Below are 18,289 nucleotides of genomic sequence, written 5' to 3' on the forward strand. Positions count from 1 at the left end.
CCAGTTTAGAGAGCCCATGTTGTAGACTAGTAAAAAAAAAAAAAAGATTTCATACAAGTAGCTGTAAATCTGTTATTCATGATTAGGTAAGATAATATGAGGGGCCTCAGGCCCCTGGAAAGAAAAGCAGACTCTTCCTTAAAGGATATTACTACTGAGTGCAGGGTACAGTTAGGATGTGATCTGGGGGGCAAAGAAACTGAACACATTCTGTCAAAATAAGCATGGTACCAAAATCTCTCAGTGCGGGCTATAGCAATCAGTCATAGGGAAAGAGACAGCCAAGGTTTCGAGTTCCCAAATCACTGGGAATAAAAGAAAATGTTCTGAATTATAAGTGGTTTTTAAAACTTAGTTCCCATCCCTTGCAATCTGAGTTGAAAAGAATATAAGGTAAAAATGGGGTTTGTAAGGTAAATCAAAGTAAGAGCCTGGTATTTGGGCAACTTATAAATTCTAGAAACAATCAAGGTAGAACTGCTCAAAGTTTAGTCTCATAATAATTGACATAAAGACCAAGAATCCCAGTTAAAATAACTCTGAATATGCTCTATCATTATGAAGTTTTCCTAAGAGTTTCAGCTTTATTATCTCTGATTAATATGACCACTGTTCTTACGGTATTAAATGGTGGCAATTATGTAAAAGTTCAAACAGATTATTCTATTTTGTCCTGAAAGTTCTGTACCACGTTGACCTTAACCTTCTTTATAACAGTAATAATTGATAGATTCTTATTTATAATCTCTACACTCTAAGGCAGTACATTTTAAATTGTTGTGGGTCATGAAGAAACTGGACCTTCTCCCCAGAAAAATGCACAGAAACATAAAATTTTGCATAGAACTTAAGAGGGTTCAAGGATGCCCCCTTTTAAAAAGAAAAAGAAAAAAAAACTTCTAAGAAAAATCTGGAAAACAAACTAAAATTGAAATCTTACCCCAAATAAGATACTACTTTAAAACCACAAATCCTGCTTCATCTCACACACAAAAAAAAACTTAAGGATATTCACAAACCCCATCCAAAGCTATTTTCCTTTAAAAATAAACTGTGGCAGCTTTCAGACTCAAAATCATTAATCATTAATGTTTCCAGGAGGAAGAGCTTGGGTAAAGAGGTAAAAGTCTGTAAGTTATTAAATTTTGTATTTTAAAGAAGAAGCCCTTCTCACAGAAAAGGTGATGGGGATCAAAGTTGTTTCTACTGCTAGGTGACAGCCTGAGAATCTTTACCTTCCTCTGTGACGATCCACATTTGTCAGTTTCAGTGTGGCTTCTAGGTGATGCCCATCCTCTGTATTCACAAACCCTGGCCAAATGTGACACAACCTGAAAAACTATTTGAATAAAGGAATATTTTGAAAAATGTGATTTCCTTTATACTCTGGATTCAGTTTTTTTCTTAATATTTGGTAGATAGATCTATTTGTGTATATTTGTGTTATATCCAGTTTGTGGCTCTAGAGAAGTTTTTAAATACTGAAGCGTCCTTTTTGTCAAGGTTAAACTAGAAACTCTGCCTGTTTTCAGTTGTTTCCTGTCTTTAAATAAAATTTTATCAGCTCCCCAGACTTCCTGGCACCATGTCCTTCTTCCACTTGCCTTAGGAATGCTTCTCAGCAGCAGTTATAACACCCCCAACCTAATGGTTCCAGAGTGTGTGTATTTGTGTTTTAAAGCATTCATTTTCCTTTATTAAGAAACAGATCCTAAAACCCCTTGCCATCTTTGGCACATCTTCAATACAAACCAGGTAATAAAGCTTTGGTTTTGTTAGATCATTTCTTTTTAAAGCAAGACACTTAATTGATTATTTCAGGTGTGTCTGTCAGGATCAACGTTTGACTTCTCCAACGAACCAGGATAGAAAGGGAATCATTGGCCTTAACAGCTTCAATCACGTCGGTTGTCGTGTGACAGGTTGTCCGTTTATGCTATTACATCATGGTCTCTCAACCCAGAGCTGGGAGGGGAGAAGAAAGGACCATGAAACTGTAAGAGTTTTACTTATCCGCATCTAGAATTTAATGTCTGTCTCTTAGGACACTACCATTTTGCTGGCATTAAACATACAGACCATGGGCTTCCCTGGTGGCGCAGTGGTTGAGAGTCCGCCTGCCGATGCAGGGGACACGGGTTTGTGCCCCGGTCCGGGAAGATCCCACATGCCGTGGGGCAGCTGGGCCCATAAGCCATGGCCGCTAAACCTGCGCATCCGGAGCCTGTGCTCCACAACGGGAGAGGCCACAACAGTGAGAGGCCCGCGTACAGCAAAAAAAAAAAAAAAAAAAATCATACAGACCAGGAAACCAGAAGTAGCCTCCATCCTTCCGAATGTAAGGCCTGCTCTAATGTATTCTGCAAGATCACTGGAGGACAACAACCCTATTTGCCTTTCCAAAATTAATATTCTACCAGAATAATGTATAAGAAGTTTGCTCCTCCCATATATGAGATTTGGTTTGCAATAGGGGGTTCAGCTTTTCATTTCTATTAATCCCTGACCTCACTTAACCTGAAGCATACACTCGGCCTTACCAACAAACGTGAAAAGCCCAAGCAATATATATTTTTCCAGACAGTTACACTCTAATCAGTTTGATGTTGACAGCCCACTTACTTGCCCCATCTTCACCCATAGTTTATGGACCTGGAGGGTATGCTGAGCTGCACTACAGTAGCAGCTTCCAGTAAGTCAAAAACCAGTCACCAAGGTCTAAATATTTAAGACTCTGGTTCTAGGCTCCTTTTCCTCAAAGTTGTGATTATACTCAGCCTCCAACATATTTGCTTCACGTAGAATATATATTTTAGAAACAAAAACCAGCTCCAAATACAAAACACTAGAATAAATATATAGCCATGCTGATGATCTGTCTTAAAGTCAAAAATAGCCTGGAAATCAAATTAAATGACTGCAGGAGACACCATTTATGAGAAATGGGGGGAATTCCCTGGTGGTCCAGTGGTTAGGACTCAGTGCTCCCATTACCAGGGTCCCGAGTTCGATCCCTGGTCAGGGAACTAAGATCTCACAAGCCGCGAGGTGCAGCCAAAAAAAGAGAGAGAGAGAGAGAAACTGGAAGCTGGGAAGCCCAGGGAAGAATGGTAATGTGGGAGGATTACCAAGGTATGTAGAGTTTATCTTTTAAAAAAATTTAAAGGAAGAGGATGTGAAGTTTGAGCATAGAACTAAAAGCAGGGAAAGCCTGAGAACCAGGACAGCTCAGGGGAATGCCTGGGACAGTGCATAAAGAAAGAACTGAATTCATGATAGTTCTGTGAGAAAGAAACCTGCAAGTATTACTGAATGCAAGCTATGCACCAAGTATGAGGAAGTGGGGCTCAGGCAGGACGAAAGAGCTTTTCCGTGTCCCACAGCTTGTAAGAGGCTAAAGTAGGATTTCATCCTGGATCTCTCAGACTTGAAAACCCATTTTCTTGCCAATCACTCTGCCTCTCAGAAACAAAAGTAGACGCAAGAGCAGGATAATACGGGGGCTAAGCTAGGTTGCACATCCCTGCCCTCTGACTTGCAGTGTAACTCTCAAGGTCATTCACCTCTCTGCACCACAGCTGCTGCTTCCGTAAAATAACACCTGTATCCCACAATTATTGGGGGCTCGAACAAGTACGTAAGACACTTTAAATGATGCCTGACATAATAAGTGGTTGATAAATGCCAGCTGTTATTACTGGAATTATTGTCATTATTCTTAGATATAAGTGGGTGACGGCAGAATGATTTGCAGTTTATCAGGGACTTCAAGCAAGCAGTAATACCCACATTTTAATGTGCATCTGAATCCCCTGAAGATCTTGTTTAAAAAGCAGATTCTGATTTTTTTTTAACTTTTTATTTTATATTGGAGTAAGTTGTGTTAGTTTCAGGTATACGGCAAAGTGATTCAGTTATACCTATACATATACCAGTTCTTTTTCAAGTCCTTTTTCAGTGGTGCTCCTGTCACTGAATTTCTAAAAAGCTCCAGCTGATGCTATTGCTGCTGGTCTACAGACCACATTTTGAGGAGCAAGGACTTGAAGAGCTGAAAGAGATAGCTTTGGCCTTGAGCCAGAAGTTAAAAATAAGTGGGGGGGAGGGGGTGGGCAGGGACCAAGAACGTCTAGAAAAGCCTGTGACGAGTCAAATTTAGTAACAGGAGGCCTAACACTTAACTCTTCTGAACAGTTAGTACCCTATAGATTCTTCCCCATGAAAAGAGTTGCCATAATCTAAGCAGATTGTTGAGCTCTTAAAAAACAAAAACAGTCAGGGAGGGATATGGAAGAAGTATAAGAGAGAGACCAGGAGAATATTTGTAGGCCAAGTCACCCTGTCTCGCAGTAGTTACTGTAAATGTCTCAAAACGTCTCTTGCCTTTGCTTTATTTACTGTATGTACTTGTTTGTTTGTTTGTTGTTTGTTTTGGTTTTGGTTTTTTTTTTTGCGGTACGCGGGCCTCTCACTGTTGTGGCCTCTCCCGCTGCAGAGCACAGGCTCGGGACACACAGGCTCAGCGGCCATGGCTCACAGGCCCAGCGGCCATGGCTCACAGGCCCAGCCGCTCCGCGGCATGTGGGATCTTCCCAGACCGGGGAACGAACCCGTGTCCCCTGCGTCGGCAGGCGGACTCTCAACCACTGCGCCACCAGGGAAGCCCTTAGTGCTGGCCTCTGATACTGTCATCCGAAATTCAAAGAGAAAAAGTGTTTTAAAGTACCTAAAATAGGTTCTTAAACTCCTATCTCCCTGGATTCTTCTGATTCTTAATAAGTAAGGTAGCAAAAGAGTAGATTTGGGAATTCCAAATTAAACTTATGTCATGAACTCATATCATGAATTCTTGGGCTGCAGAGAACCATCCCTTCCAAAAAAAGAAAAGCCGGGGGTAGGGGGGCCCTTACTAGTACACTCAGCACTGTCCAACAGAAATGTAAGGCAAGCCACATATATAATTTAAAATTTTCTGGTAGCCACATTCAAAAAATTTTTAAACTTTTAAAAATTTTTAAACAGATGAAACTAATATATAATATAAAAATATATTTTAATATCTTAACTCTATATCTAAAATATCATTTAACATATCATAGTTTAATAATTATTAATACATATTTTACGCTCTGTTCTAAGTCTTTGAAATCCTCTAGAAACAGCACACACCCAATATGCTGCTATACGATGATAATCTCTTACACAATGCAGTTATTAAAGTGAAACGCAGTCTCCCCAAAACAAAAAAAATGTGTTTCAGGGGAGAATATTTTACATTGCTTCTGGGTTTTTGTATTTAAATCAATTAAAGTTAAATAAAATTAAATATGCAGTTCCTCAGTCACACCAGCCACCCCTCAGGTAGGTGTTCAGTAGCCTCACAGCAGGCAGGGCCCACCGTTATCAGATAGGGCAAGTCTAGATCCTATACACATTTACCACGGGGCACATCTAGTGAGAACAGAGAAGGATGGTCAGAGGCCTGAGCTGCTCTTACCTTTCAGCAGCTGTTCCTCGAATCACCTCATATACAAAAACTCCAGAGGTCACATCATGGAAATGTGGATCTGGCCTTTTCATTTCCTGAAGCAGGCTAAGAAGAGACAGAAGAGTTTTCCCATGAGGTTAGGAAGCACAATGAATTAGTCTCCTGAGCCCTGGACAACCCTCCAACTGTCAGTGGGGACTCTATCTGCTCTGCTCAGGGCTCACACACATGGGGCAAGGATGCCCTCTAGCTGGTCACCATCATTCTTCCCCAGGGGTGGTCTGATTCCCTGTGCCGAAGCCTAGAACCATTGGACACAGTGAAAGAAACCACTGAAAAGTACAGTGTGTGCTGGTGCCAGCAGATGCAGTCACCTACCCTGTGACAAGTAGGGCCTGCAGTCACGAGAGGAGCCAGCCGCTGTCCAAATGCTTTACCTTCCCCGTTCAGGCTCTCTACCCATAGCTTGTGCTTCTGAAAAACAACCCAGGCATGGTCACACCCATGCTTGCTTCAGAGTGAGGGGCAGCATGCGCAGAACCAACTATTTCTTCTGTGAAACAGCCTTTCCTGGAAAGGAGAATTATAACAAAGCCTTCTTTCCTTTTGGCAGACCGAGTCACAGAATATCCTTCCAATGTTAGCTGCCCTTTCAGGCTGCCAGCCAAGACAAACATGCCTCAGAGAACCTTTGTCGCTCGCACAGGCCCACCTCCCCACATCCAGCCCAGGGCTTTCCTTTCCACAATAGTCCATCCAACTATCTCTGGGTACAGCTCAGGCTGGGCTTTGCACCTAGTCCGCTGGTACTGCTGCCTGGATCACTGTGATCAGAGCTCAGTACCAGTGACTGTTTTCTACAGAACTCAAAGGATTGTCTCAGGGACTTCCCAGTGGTTAGGGCTCCACACTTCCACTGCAGGGGGCACGGATTCAATCCCTGGTTGCAGAACTAGGATCCCACAAGCCACGCAGCGTGACCAGAAAAAGGGATTGTCTCCACCACAGTGGAGCCCTTTGAGGGCTCCTGAAAAGCACGGGAGGGGAAGAAAAATTCCTAATTCCCCTTACCTTTCTGTCGAATGCAATCCAAGGGAATTGCAAAGGAGATTCCTGTGGTCACCTTCAGTGTGTTTATGCCAATCACATCACCATCCTGACAAGGGAGGAGACATCAATTCAGCAGCCCAGTTCTGCAGACTGACAAGCAAAGGAAGGAGAGAAGCTTAGGGTCACTTACAGTGGAGCAACAGGTAGCATCTTAGCGGACCAAGGCGTGCAAAATCCTGCTGAGGAATTCTGGGTTTTAATCTTGAGCTCTTTTTTTTCTTGGCCAAATTACATTGCTTTTCAAAGTGAACCACAGTTTGTATTTTGACACAGATATGAGAGTAAGGAGTATATGCCTTTCCATTCCTTAAATGAGACTAAAAATAAACACGGAAAAGGCAAAAATCTGTTGACTTCCAGCCACACTTCAATGAAACTATTCAGAAGATTCAGTAAATTGACCTTAGGAACAAAGCTCTACGAAACTAAATTTATGAAGTGGGAAATACTTTCCTTTTTGTGCATTTCATCTTCCCTTAGCCTTTGTTAGGTAACGGGAAGGATAGAAAAGAGACTTCCGATCACATTAAAATACAGATTATAATTCAATAGGTCTGGAGTGTGGCTTGAAATTCTGCATTTCATCCCTGCTCTAGTAAACTCATTGTTTACTGGAGAAAAAGCAGGCACAAAAATCACATGCAAAAAAAAATAAAAATAAAAAATCACATGCAATATTAGGAGTGAAGGGGGCGGAGTCAAGATAGCAGACTAGGAGGATGCAGAATTCGCGTCTCCTCACAACTAGGGCACCTACCAGGCACTGGAGGGGGACCATGGACACCTAAGGGGACGGGAGGTACCCCCAGTGACCAGGTAAGATGTGGGGCTTGCGGGGAGTGAAGGGGGAGGAGAAGTGGAGGCGGGACAGGACTGGCGCCCCTGAGGGGCGACTGGGGGAAGGAAGGAGTTCCTACACCCAGCGGGACCCACCCACGGTTAGGGGTCCAGCTGGGGGAGATGGTGGGGGAGGGGTGCGGAGGAACGGAAGGGAACGCAGCCAGCGCTTTCCCTGTCCTCTTAGGCACCGGGGAACCTGTTGGGCTCCCGGGCCTAATCCTCAGCCCTCGGAGCCTCCCTCCTGCCGGGCAGAGCCCAAGCCCCACCCCTACACCCCCACCCGGGGCCCTACCTCTACATTCGGAGACCCCCTCCAACGTGCTGGGCCTAAACCCCACCCACACACCCTCACCCAGGGCCCTACCTCCAAACTCCCGAACCCCACACTCCAGAGGCCCTCCTTTCCATGTGCTCCCCTTCCCTGCAGGCCCTAAGCAGAAGCCCCGCTCCACGCTTGAACATCGACCGCCTAGGCCCGGCCCCACGCTCAAACATCACCTCCCACCCGCCTAGCTCCCACCCCACCCTAAACCCTGCCCCTGCTGAAGTTCCACCCCCACCTAAACTCCACCCCCCCATAGCCAAGGCTTTTTGTTTTTCTTTCTTTTTTCCTCTTTTAGATTGGGGTTCTGTTTTACCTTGATTCATTTATATTTTTATTTTTTCTAATAAATCTTTTAGTTTTCTGATTTTATTCTTTATACTTTGTTATTGTTCTCCTTTTTGCTTGTTCCCTTTTTTTTCTTTCCTTTTTTCTGTTGTGGTTTTATTTTACCTTGTTGCAGTTGTTTCAATTATAGTTTTATTTTTCCTAATATATTTTTTGTCTTTCTAATTTTATTTCTTTTTTATTCTTCGTTATTGTATTGCTCCTTTTTTCTTTTTTTTTTTTTCTCCCATGCCACACGTCTTGTGGGATCTTGGTTCCCAGGCTGGGGGTTGCTCTGAGTCCAAACCACTGGACTAACAGAGAACTTCAGACCCCAGGGAATATTAATCGGAGTGAGTCCTCCTGGAGGTCCTCATCTCAGCTCTGAGACCCGGCTCTATCCAACTGCCTGCAAACCCCAGCGCTGGACACCTCAGGCCAAACAACCAGTAAAACAGGAATACAGCTCCACCCATAAAAAAAAAAAAAAAATGAAACGACAAAAAAATATATTACAGACGAAGGAGCAAGGTAAAAACCTATAAGACCAAATAAATGAAGACAAAATAGGTAACCTACCTGAAAAAGAATTCAGAGTAATGATAGGAAAAATGATACAAAATCTCAGAAACAGAATGGAGAAAATACAAGAAACATCTCACAAGGATCTAGAAGAACTAAAGTGCAAACAAACAGTGAGAACAACACAATAAATGAAATTAAAAATACTCTAGAAGGAATCAATAGCAGAATAACTGGGGCAGAAGAACACATAACTGAGCTGGAAGATAAAATGTTGGAAATAACTGCCAGGGAGCAGAATAAAGAAAAAGGAATGAAAAGAATTGAGGAGAGTCTCAGAGGCCTCTGAGACATTAAACGCACCAACATTTGAATTATAGGGGTCCCAGAAGAAGAAGAGAAAAAGAAGGGGTCTGAGAAAATATTTGAAGAGATTATAGTTGAAAACTTCCTTAATATGGGAAAGGAAATAGTCAAGTCCAGGAAGCACAGAGAATCCCATACAGGATAAACCCAAAGAGAAACACACCGATACACATATTAATCAAACTATCAAAAATTAAATACAAAGAAAAACTATTAAGAGCAGCAAGGGAAAAGCAACAAATAACATACAAGGGAATCCCCATAAGGTTAACAACTGATCTTTCAGCAAAAACTCTGCAAGCCAGAAGGTAGTGGCAGGACATATTTAAAGTGATGAAAGGGAAAACCTACAACCAAGATTACTCTACCCAGCAAGGATCTCATTCAGATTTGATGGAGAAATCAAAAGCTTTACAGAAAATCAAAAGTTCAGAGAATTCAGCACCACCAAACCAGCTTTAAAACAAATGCTAAAGGAACTTCTCTAAGCGGGAAACACATGAGAAGAAAAAGACCCACAAAAACAAACACAAATCAATTAAGAAAATGGTAATAGGAACATATCGATAATCACTTTGAATGTAAATGGATTAAATGCTCCAACCAAAAAACATAGACTGGCTGAATGGATACAAAAACAAGACCCTTATAAATGCTGTCTACAAGAGACCCACTTCAGACCTAGGAACACATACAGACTGAAAATGAGGGGATGGAAAAAGATATTCCATGCAAATGGAAATCACAAGAAAGCTGGAGCAGCAATACTCATATTAGAGTAAATAGGCTTTAAAATAAAGACTGTTACAAGAGATAAGGAAGGACACTATATAATGATCAAGAGATCAATCCAAGAAGAAAACGTAACAATTATAAATATTTATGTACCCAACATAGGAGCATCTCAATACATAAGGCAAATGCTAACAGCCATAAAAGGAGAAATCGACAGTAACACAATAATAGTGGGGGACTTTAACACCCCACTTACACCAATAGACAGATCATCCAAACAGAAAATAAATAAGGAAACACAAGCTTTAAATGACACAACAGAACAGAAAGACTTAATTGATATTTTTAGGACATTCCGCCCAAAAGAGGAAGAATACAGTTTCTTCTCAAGTGCACATGGAACCTTCTCCCGTCACATTTTGGGTCACAAGTCAAACCCTGGAAAATTTAAGAAAATGTAAATCATATAGAGCATCACTTCTGAACACAATGCTATGAGATTAGAAATCAATTACAGGAAAAAAACAGTAAAATACACAAATACATGAGGGCTGAACAGTGTGCTGCTAAATAACCAAGAGATTACTGAAGAAATCAAAGAGGAAATCAAAAAATACCTAGAAACAAATGACAATGAAAACACGATGACCCAAAACCCATGGGATGCAGCAAAAGCAGTTCTAAGAGGGAAGTTTATAGCAATACAATCCTACCTCAGGAAACAAGAAACATCTCAAATAAACAACCTAACCTTACACCTAAAGCAATGAGAGAAAGAAGAACAAAAAAAAGCCAAAGTCAGCAAAAGGAAAGAAATCATAAAGATAAGATCAGAAATAAATAAAAAAGAAGTGAAGGAAATAATAGCAAAGATCAATAACTAATTCTTTGAGAAGATAAGCAAAATTGATAAACCATTAGCCAGACTCATCAAGAAAAAAGGGAGAAGACTCAAATCAACAGAATTAGAAATGAAAAAGGAGAAGTAACAACTGACACTGCAGAAATACAAAGGATCATGAGAGATTACTACAAACAACTATATGCCAATAAAATGGACAACCTGGAAGAAATGGACAAATTCTTAGAAAAGCACAACCTTCTGAGACTGAACCAAGAAGAAATAGAAAATATAAACAGACCAATCACAAGCACTGAAAATGAGACTGTGATTAAAAATCTTCCAACAAACAAAAGCCCAGGACCAGATGGCTTCACAGGCAAATTCTATCAAACATTTAGAGAAGAGCTAACACCTATCCTTCTCAAACTCTTCCAAAATATAACAGAGGGAGGATCACTCCCCAACTCATTCTACGAGGCCACCATCACCCTGATACCAAAACCAGACAAAGATGTCACAAAAAAGGAAACTACAGGCCAATATCACTGATGAACATAGATGCAAAAATCCTCAACAAAATATTGCAAACAGAATCCAACAGCATATTAAAAGGATCATACACCATGATCAAGTGGGATTTATCCCAGAATGCAAGGATTCTCCAATATACGCAAAACAATCAATGTGATACACCATATAACAAATTAAAGAATAAAAACCATATGATCACCTCAATAGATGCAGAAAAAGCTTTTGACAAAATTCAACACCCATTTATGATAAAAAAAACTCTCCAGGGCTTCCCTGGTGGTGCAGTGGTTAAGAATCCGCCTGCCAGTGCAGGGGACACGGGTTCGAGACCTGGTCTGGGAAGATCCCACATGCCGCAGAGCAACTAAGTCCGTGCACCACAGCTACTGAGCCTGCGCTCTAGAGCCAGCAAGCCACAACTACTGAGCCCACATGCCACAACTACTGAAGCCAGCGCACCTAGAGCCCGTGCTCTGCAACAAGAGAAGCCACCGCAATGAGAAGCCCATGCACTGCAACAAAGAGTAGCCCACGCTCGCCACAACTAGAGAAAGCCCATGCACAGCAAGGAAGACCCATTGTAGCCAAAACATAAATAAATAAATAAATTTATTAAAAAAGAAAAAAAACTCTCCAGAAAGTGGGCATAGAAGGAACCTACCTCAACATAATATAAGCCATATATGACAAACCCACAGCCAACATCATTCTCAATGGTAAAAAACTGAAAGCATTTCCTTTAAGATCAGGAACAAGACAAGGCTGCCCACTCTCACCACTGTTATTCAGCATAGTGTTGGAAGTCCTAGCCACAGCAATCAGAGAAGAAAAAGAAATAAAAGGAATACAAATTGGGAAAGAAGAAGTAAAACTGTCACTGTCTGCTGATGATATGATACTAAACATAGGAAATCCTAAAGATGCCACCAAAAAACTACTAGAACTAATCAATGAATTTGGTAAGGTTGCAGGATACAAAATTAATGCACAGAAATCTCTTGCATTCCTATGCACTAACAACGAAAGATCAGAAAGAGAAATTAAGGAAACAATCCTATTTACCACTGCAACAAAAAGAATAAAATACCTAGGAATAAACCTACCTAAGGAGGCAAAAGACCAGTACTCAGAAAACTATAAAACACTGATGAAAGAAATCAAAGATAACATAACCAGATGGAGAGATACCATCCTCCTGGATTGGAAGAATCAATATTGTGAAAATGCCTACACTACCCAAAGCAATCTACAGGTTCAATGAAATCCCTATCAAACTACCAATGGCATTTTTCACAGAACTAGAACAAGAAATTTTACAATTTGTATGGAAACACAAAAGACCCCGAATAGCCAAAGCAATCTTGAGAAAGATAAACAGAGCTGGAGGAATCAGGCTCCCTGACTTCAGACTATACTACAAAGCTACAGTAATCAAGACAGTATGGTACTGGCACAAAAACAGAAATATAGATCAATGGAACAAGATAGAAAGCCCAGAGATAAATCCACGCACATATGGTCACCTTATCTCTGACAAAGGAGGCAAGAATATACAATGAAGAAAAGACAGCCTCTTCAATAAGTGGTGCTGGGAAAACTGGACAGCTACATGTAAAAGAATGAAATTAGAACACACCCTAACACCATACACACAAATAAACTCAAAATGGATTAAAGACCTAAATGTAAGGCCAGACACTATAAAACTGTTAGAGGAAAACACAGGCAGAACACTCTATGACATAAATCACAGCACGATCCTTTCTGACCCACCTCCTAGAATAAGGGAAATAAAAACAAAAATAAACAAATGGGACCTAATGAAATTTGCACAGCAAAGGAAACCATAAACAAGACGAAAATACAACCCTCAGAATGGGAGAAAATATTTGCAAATGAAGCAACTGACAGAGCATTAATCTCCAAAATATACAAGCAGCTCATGCAGCTCCATATCACAAAAACAAACAACCCAATCCAAAAATGAGCAGAAGACCTAAATAGACATTTCTCCAAAGGAGACACACAGATGGCCAACAAATGCATGAAAAGAGGCTCAACATCACTAATCATTAGAGAAATGCAAATCAAAACTACAATGAGGTATCACCTCACACCGGTCAGAATGGCCATCATCAAAAAATCTACAAACAGTACATGCTGGAGAGGGTGTGGAGAAAAGGGAACCCTTCTGCACTTTTGGTGGGAATGTAAATTGATACAGCCACTATGGAGAACAGTATGGAGATTCCTTTAAAAACTAAAAATAGAACTACCATATAACCCAGCAATCCCACTACTGGGCATATACCCTGAGAAAACCATAATTCAAAAAGAGACATGTACCACAATGTTCATTGCAGCTCTATTTACAATAGCCAGGACATGGAAGCAACCTAAATGTCCATCAACAGATGACTGGATAAAGAAGATGTGGCACATATATACAATGGAATATTACTCAGCCATAAGAAGAAACAAAACTGAGTTATTTGTAGTGAGGTGGATTGACCAAGAATCTGTCATACAGAGTGAAGTAAGTCAGAAAGAAGAAAAACAAATACCATATGCTAACATGTATATATGGAATCCAAAAAATATGGAATTTTAAAAAGCAGTACTAATGAACCTAGTGGCAGGGCAGGAATACATACGCAGATGTAGAGAACAGACTTGAGGGCACGGGGGGGAAGGGGAAGCTGGAATTAAGTGAGAGAGTGGCATGGACATATATACACTACCAAATGTAAAATGGATGGCTAGTGGGAAACTGCTGCAGAGCACAGGGAGATCAGCTCGGTGCTTTGTGACGACCTAGAGGGGTGGGATAGGGAGGGTGGGAGGGAGACGCAAGAGGGAGGGGATTTGGGGATATATGTATACATATAGCTGATTCACTTTGTTATACAGCAGAAACTAACACATCATTGTAAAGCATTGAAACTCCAATGAAGATGTGAAAAAAAAAATGTTAGGAATAAAAAGCGCTCAGTGATTTCACACACAATTCCTCCTCCGACAAGCAAATGTAATATGTGAAGAGAAGCCAGAAACAATCAGCTCAAGGGACTCAGAGAGCATGATCACAGGCCGTGTGTCAAACAGCACTGCTCTCTTGTTGTATCTGAGCAACTAGAAACCCTGGCATTTCCATTAGGGACGTTAAATAAAATTTAAGAATTAAATACATGACAGAGCAACGGATTGTTGTTGTGGCTTTTTTGTCGTCTCTAAGCAGGTCAATACTAAATTAGCATTTTGGAATGAGACTTAGTTCTTCACATGCAGAAGCAGGGGGTCTTCAAGGATATACATTACATAGTACAGTTGTCATTTGACATAATTTGGGTTTAGTACCCAGGACTTTTTTAAGTACCCAATGAAAGTAGAAAGCACACTGAAGAGATGTAAGTAGGTGTTAAGGAAACCCTGACCCCCTCGGCTGGAGGAGCTCACATGCCAAGAGGACAAATCCATCACAGATCTTACATTTTTCCTAGCCCTTTACTTAAGATGCAATAATAGAAAAGCATCGTACCACACATCTCCGCACAAGAGCGACATCCCAGTCTGCATCATGAAATTTGTCAGGTTTTTGAAAGTTAAGCAGCAGCGTGAAGCAGCGAGGAAAGTGGTCACTTACCAAATTCACCAGAGGCCCCCCAGAATTCCCATGCTGAAGACAGAATTTGAAAAAGCCATCAGTACTTTTCTCCCAGTCATCTATATATAGTTCCCAAAGAGGTTTCCCAAAAACAGCCTGCCCTAGTGAGCCCCTGTTTCCCCAGGGCAGGCGAAATTGGGCCCCATCATGATCATCTCCGAAGTCGGTGCAGGTAAAGAACAACAGCAAGAGGACCGCCACCTCATACGGAAGCAGTGATCTCTGCGACAGACCCTAGGAGACCATCCAGTTATCACATCAAACAGGCTCACCTCTAACAGCGTGGCATTCCGTACCTCTCATGAGGATAGACCTGATCTCTGGACATCCCCGAAAGGCCAAAGGGAAAAGAAGGCCCCCTGAAGTGTTCTTCTCACCGCATTGCCAGTATCTTATGGGCTGAGGACAGCCTACCCCTGTGACTTACATTAATTATGGCATCCGTCTGGATATAGTCCATGCCTGAATCCTTCAGCCCCAGCTCTTTGCCCTCTCGCCGTGTGGCGCTGACAGTGCCTGCCGTCCCTGTGTTCTGCAGTGAAAACAGGCTACCCAAGGCCACCACAAACTCGCCAGCTCACAGGTCAGATGACTTTCCCAGCAGCAATACAGGAAGTTCAGTCTGCACGTGGGTGAGGAGGGACCAGATGGACAAATTAAAACTGGAATCAATCAGCATTTGTATACAATCCATATATGACATGGTCTCCACCATTTCGGCATTTATAATGCAAGAATCACCCACCCACCTAGTTTCTACAACTGCCTGAGTCTTCCTCCTTACACTCCAACTACCACTAAACTCTCACTTGTTAAGATGATAGGGATCATCTCTAAAAATCTAAAATTATTGCTTGTAGAAATTACAATAAGTAAACCGCCAGTGAAGTAACTGATGCACATAAACTGACATTAGCAATTTACTTAGCACCATTCCAGCTCAGAAGTTTACAAAGTTAATAAGCCACGAACAGAAAGGAGGTCACCCAAAGCAGTGCTTCTCCTTAATGTGCATATGAATCTCCCAGTGATCAGTAGACCTGGGTAGGGTCTGAGTTTCTGTATTTCTAAAAAATTCTCAGATGATGTCAATGCTGCTGGGGTGCAGACCACACTTCGTATAGCAAGGAACTCAAAGCACTCCTTAGCAGCTTTGAATCCATTACAATCATTTCCGGTGTTCTGAGACAAGCAGAGAAATAAGTTTCCCAGAAGCAGCATCTGTTGAAGAAGGAACTGAAGGAGAAAAAAAGACAGCTGGGTAGTTAATAAAAATTGTTACAGACATACAGACAGGCATGGAAGAAAATAAACAAAAGAAGGAGTGAAGAATAGAAAAAAAGCAAACTAGAAAAAAAAAAAGAAAGTATATGCCAGGGAGAAAAGACATGTGGTGGGGTGGGGAAGAAAATATCAGCAAGTTGATGAAAATCCTTGGATCGCAGACTCACATTTGGCTCAGTTTTAATCAGGGCAAGATCCAATTTATGGTCAATGTCCTTGACAGTGGCTTCATACTGGACCCCGCTCTGGAGCTCCACCTGGATCCGCTGCTGGTTCGTGAGGACGTGGGCACTGGTAACAATAAGCCCATCCTCAGATGCTATGAACCCAGAGCCACTGGATGCAGGAATATCCTCACTGCTGAGAGGCGACCTGTCTCAGCAAGACAACAGCATAAGCAAAAGGCGGGCAAATCAGGGCATCCGCCATAGTCCGGAAGCATGGGAACCTGGCATTTATGAAACATTCTTCCACCACAGTTTCCTCAGACATTTTACTTTTCCCTGCCTGTTTTCATTCTCTCCACATGTAATTAGACTCTGTGTTCAATGTCCTGGCCGTCTCTTGGAAACAGGACTGAGAGCTGATTCCAACTCTGCTTTTCCAGGAAAAGCAGCACCCCTCTGCTTCAAAGACGACTAACCTAATCGTAATACTGGGGGCAAAAGTGGACCTAGTGCTACATTATCCAGCACCCAGGCAGGGAGGGAGTCAGAGAAGTCTGGTCCCGGCTTAGGTTCCACTACTAACTGGCCTTGTGACATAGGACAAGTTTCTCTTGCTCTCTGGGTTTGGGATTCCTTACATGCAAAAGAAGGGGCTGGGCAATGATCACCATCAAGGTGCCTTCTGGCTCTTACCTCTGACCTTGAACTTGTCTGAGAGAGAGGAGTAGCCCAGATTTGGAAGTCAGAATCCTTGTGTCTCTGCTCTTTGGCTAAACGACCAACAGGCTATGCAACCTCTTTGAGCCGTTTGATTTCCTCACCGTGGTGTTTACAACTAAATTGTGCTGGGAGAGTGGTTGCGCGGGGCCAGGAGCAGGGAGGCGCTCGGGAACAGTTAGCCCGGGGAGCTTACGTCCTCCTCCGACCTCCTTTACCCGCGGAACAGCTGTAAGTGGACCACGGACGGGGCCACCGTCTCCACCACGGCGGCGATGAAGTTGTACTTGCTCGTGAGCCAGCCTGCGCTTCTGGTCCCCGCAAAGAGATGCTCCATTCTTTGGGCGGGGGTGGGGGTGGGGGACGACCCTCGCTGCCTGACCGCATCAGGCATCACCTCTCTCCTCCCTCTCTCTCCGCTTTCCCTCCCCCTCCTCTCTTCGGTCTCCCACTGTGTATTCACTGCGGTCGCATGAGACCAGACCTGTCACCCCGATTTGAAAATAAAAGGGAAGACGGCGGCCACCAGCTATAGGGAGGAAATTGGGGAGCAACCACATGGGAACCGGTAACCGGACACCCAAGGAGGGAAGAAAATCAGTACCTAGGAGGCGTTGAATCGCTCTGGCGATGCAGCAGGGAGAACCGCGCGAACGGAACTCGCTCCTGAAGAGGGCGCGGAGAGCGCACGGCCCTCCGCTCACCTGGGGCTCCACAGTCCCCCGCTTCCGCACCGCCACTGCCGGGAGCGCGCCACGGAGGCGCACGGCGCTGTTCTCGGCGCGGAGCGCGCACAGGCTGGGGTAGGTGCGGCCGTCCCCCGCCGCCGAGGAGCCGGGGCGCGGGCGGCGCACGGCCGGCCGAGCGCCCCGCCGCAGGCCTCGCCCTCGGCCGCGGCGCAGACGCGGCAGCCCCCGCAGCGGTCGAGCCCCGGGGCCGTCCCCCGCCGAGCAGGGGGCGCAGTGGCTGGCACGGCGGCGCGGGCCTGGCCCTCCTGGCCTGGACTCCTTTCCCCGGAGACGCGGGCAGCGGCAGCCACGTCAGGACGAACGGTCCGAGCCCGGCGGGCCGCAGCAGGGGTCTCGTCATCCCGCTCCCTTCCTCCTTCCTTCCCACTTTCCCGCGGACTCTCCTCTGGACCCGCAGCTGCTCTCAGACGAGCAACGCTTTCTCCGGACTGGGATGCCGCCTCCTTCAGCCCCCGACTTTAAGGGGCAGAACCTGGCAGCCCTCTCCACACACACCGGTTCCCCACCCCGCCCCGCGTCCCGGCCCTTCCCCCACCTCGTGGAATTCAGAACACCAAGAACGGGGGCAGACTGACAACTCACCCACCCAGGGACAGACGATCAGAGTTAGGAAAACACACAAC

At 43.6% G+C, this 18,289-nt stretch overlaps 1 protein-coding gene across 1 annotated transcript; it reads right to left on the reverse strand.

The window, feature by feature from the left end:
* Positions 1-31: 31 nt before the first annotated feature.
* On the reverse strand, positions 32-18,213 carry HTRA4 (HtrA serine peptidase 4). The gene is given in 12 exon segments (XM_004284895.3): positions 32-1,916; positions 1,918-1,965; positions 5,498-5,593; positions 6,001-6,058; positions 6,560-6,644; positions 14,729-14,761; positions 15,177-15,371; positions 16,201-16,405; positions 17,136-17,248; positions 17,622-17,764; positions 17,767-17,880; positions 17,883-18,213. Coding segments are annotated over 12 exon segments (1,326 nt in total). The 5' UTR covers positions 18,007-18,213; the 3' UTR covers positions 32-1,804.
* Positions 18,214-18,289: the final 76 nt, after the last annotated feature.

The sequence above is a fragment of the Orcinus orca genome, chromosome 21, assembly GCF_937001465.1.
Source record: "Orcinus orca chromosome 21, mOrcOrc1.1, whole genome shotgun sequence".
In the NCBI taxonomy this organism is placed as follows: Eukaryota; Metazoa; Chordata; class Mammalia; order Artiodactyla; family Delphinidae; genus Orcinus; species Orcinus orca.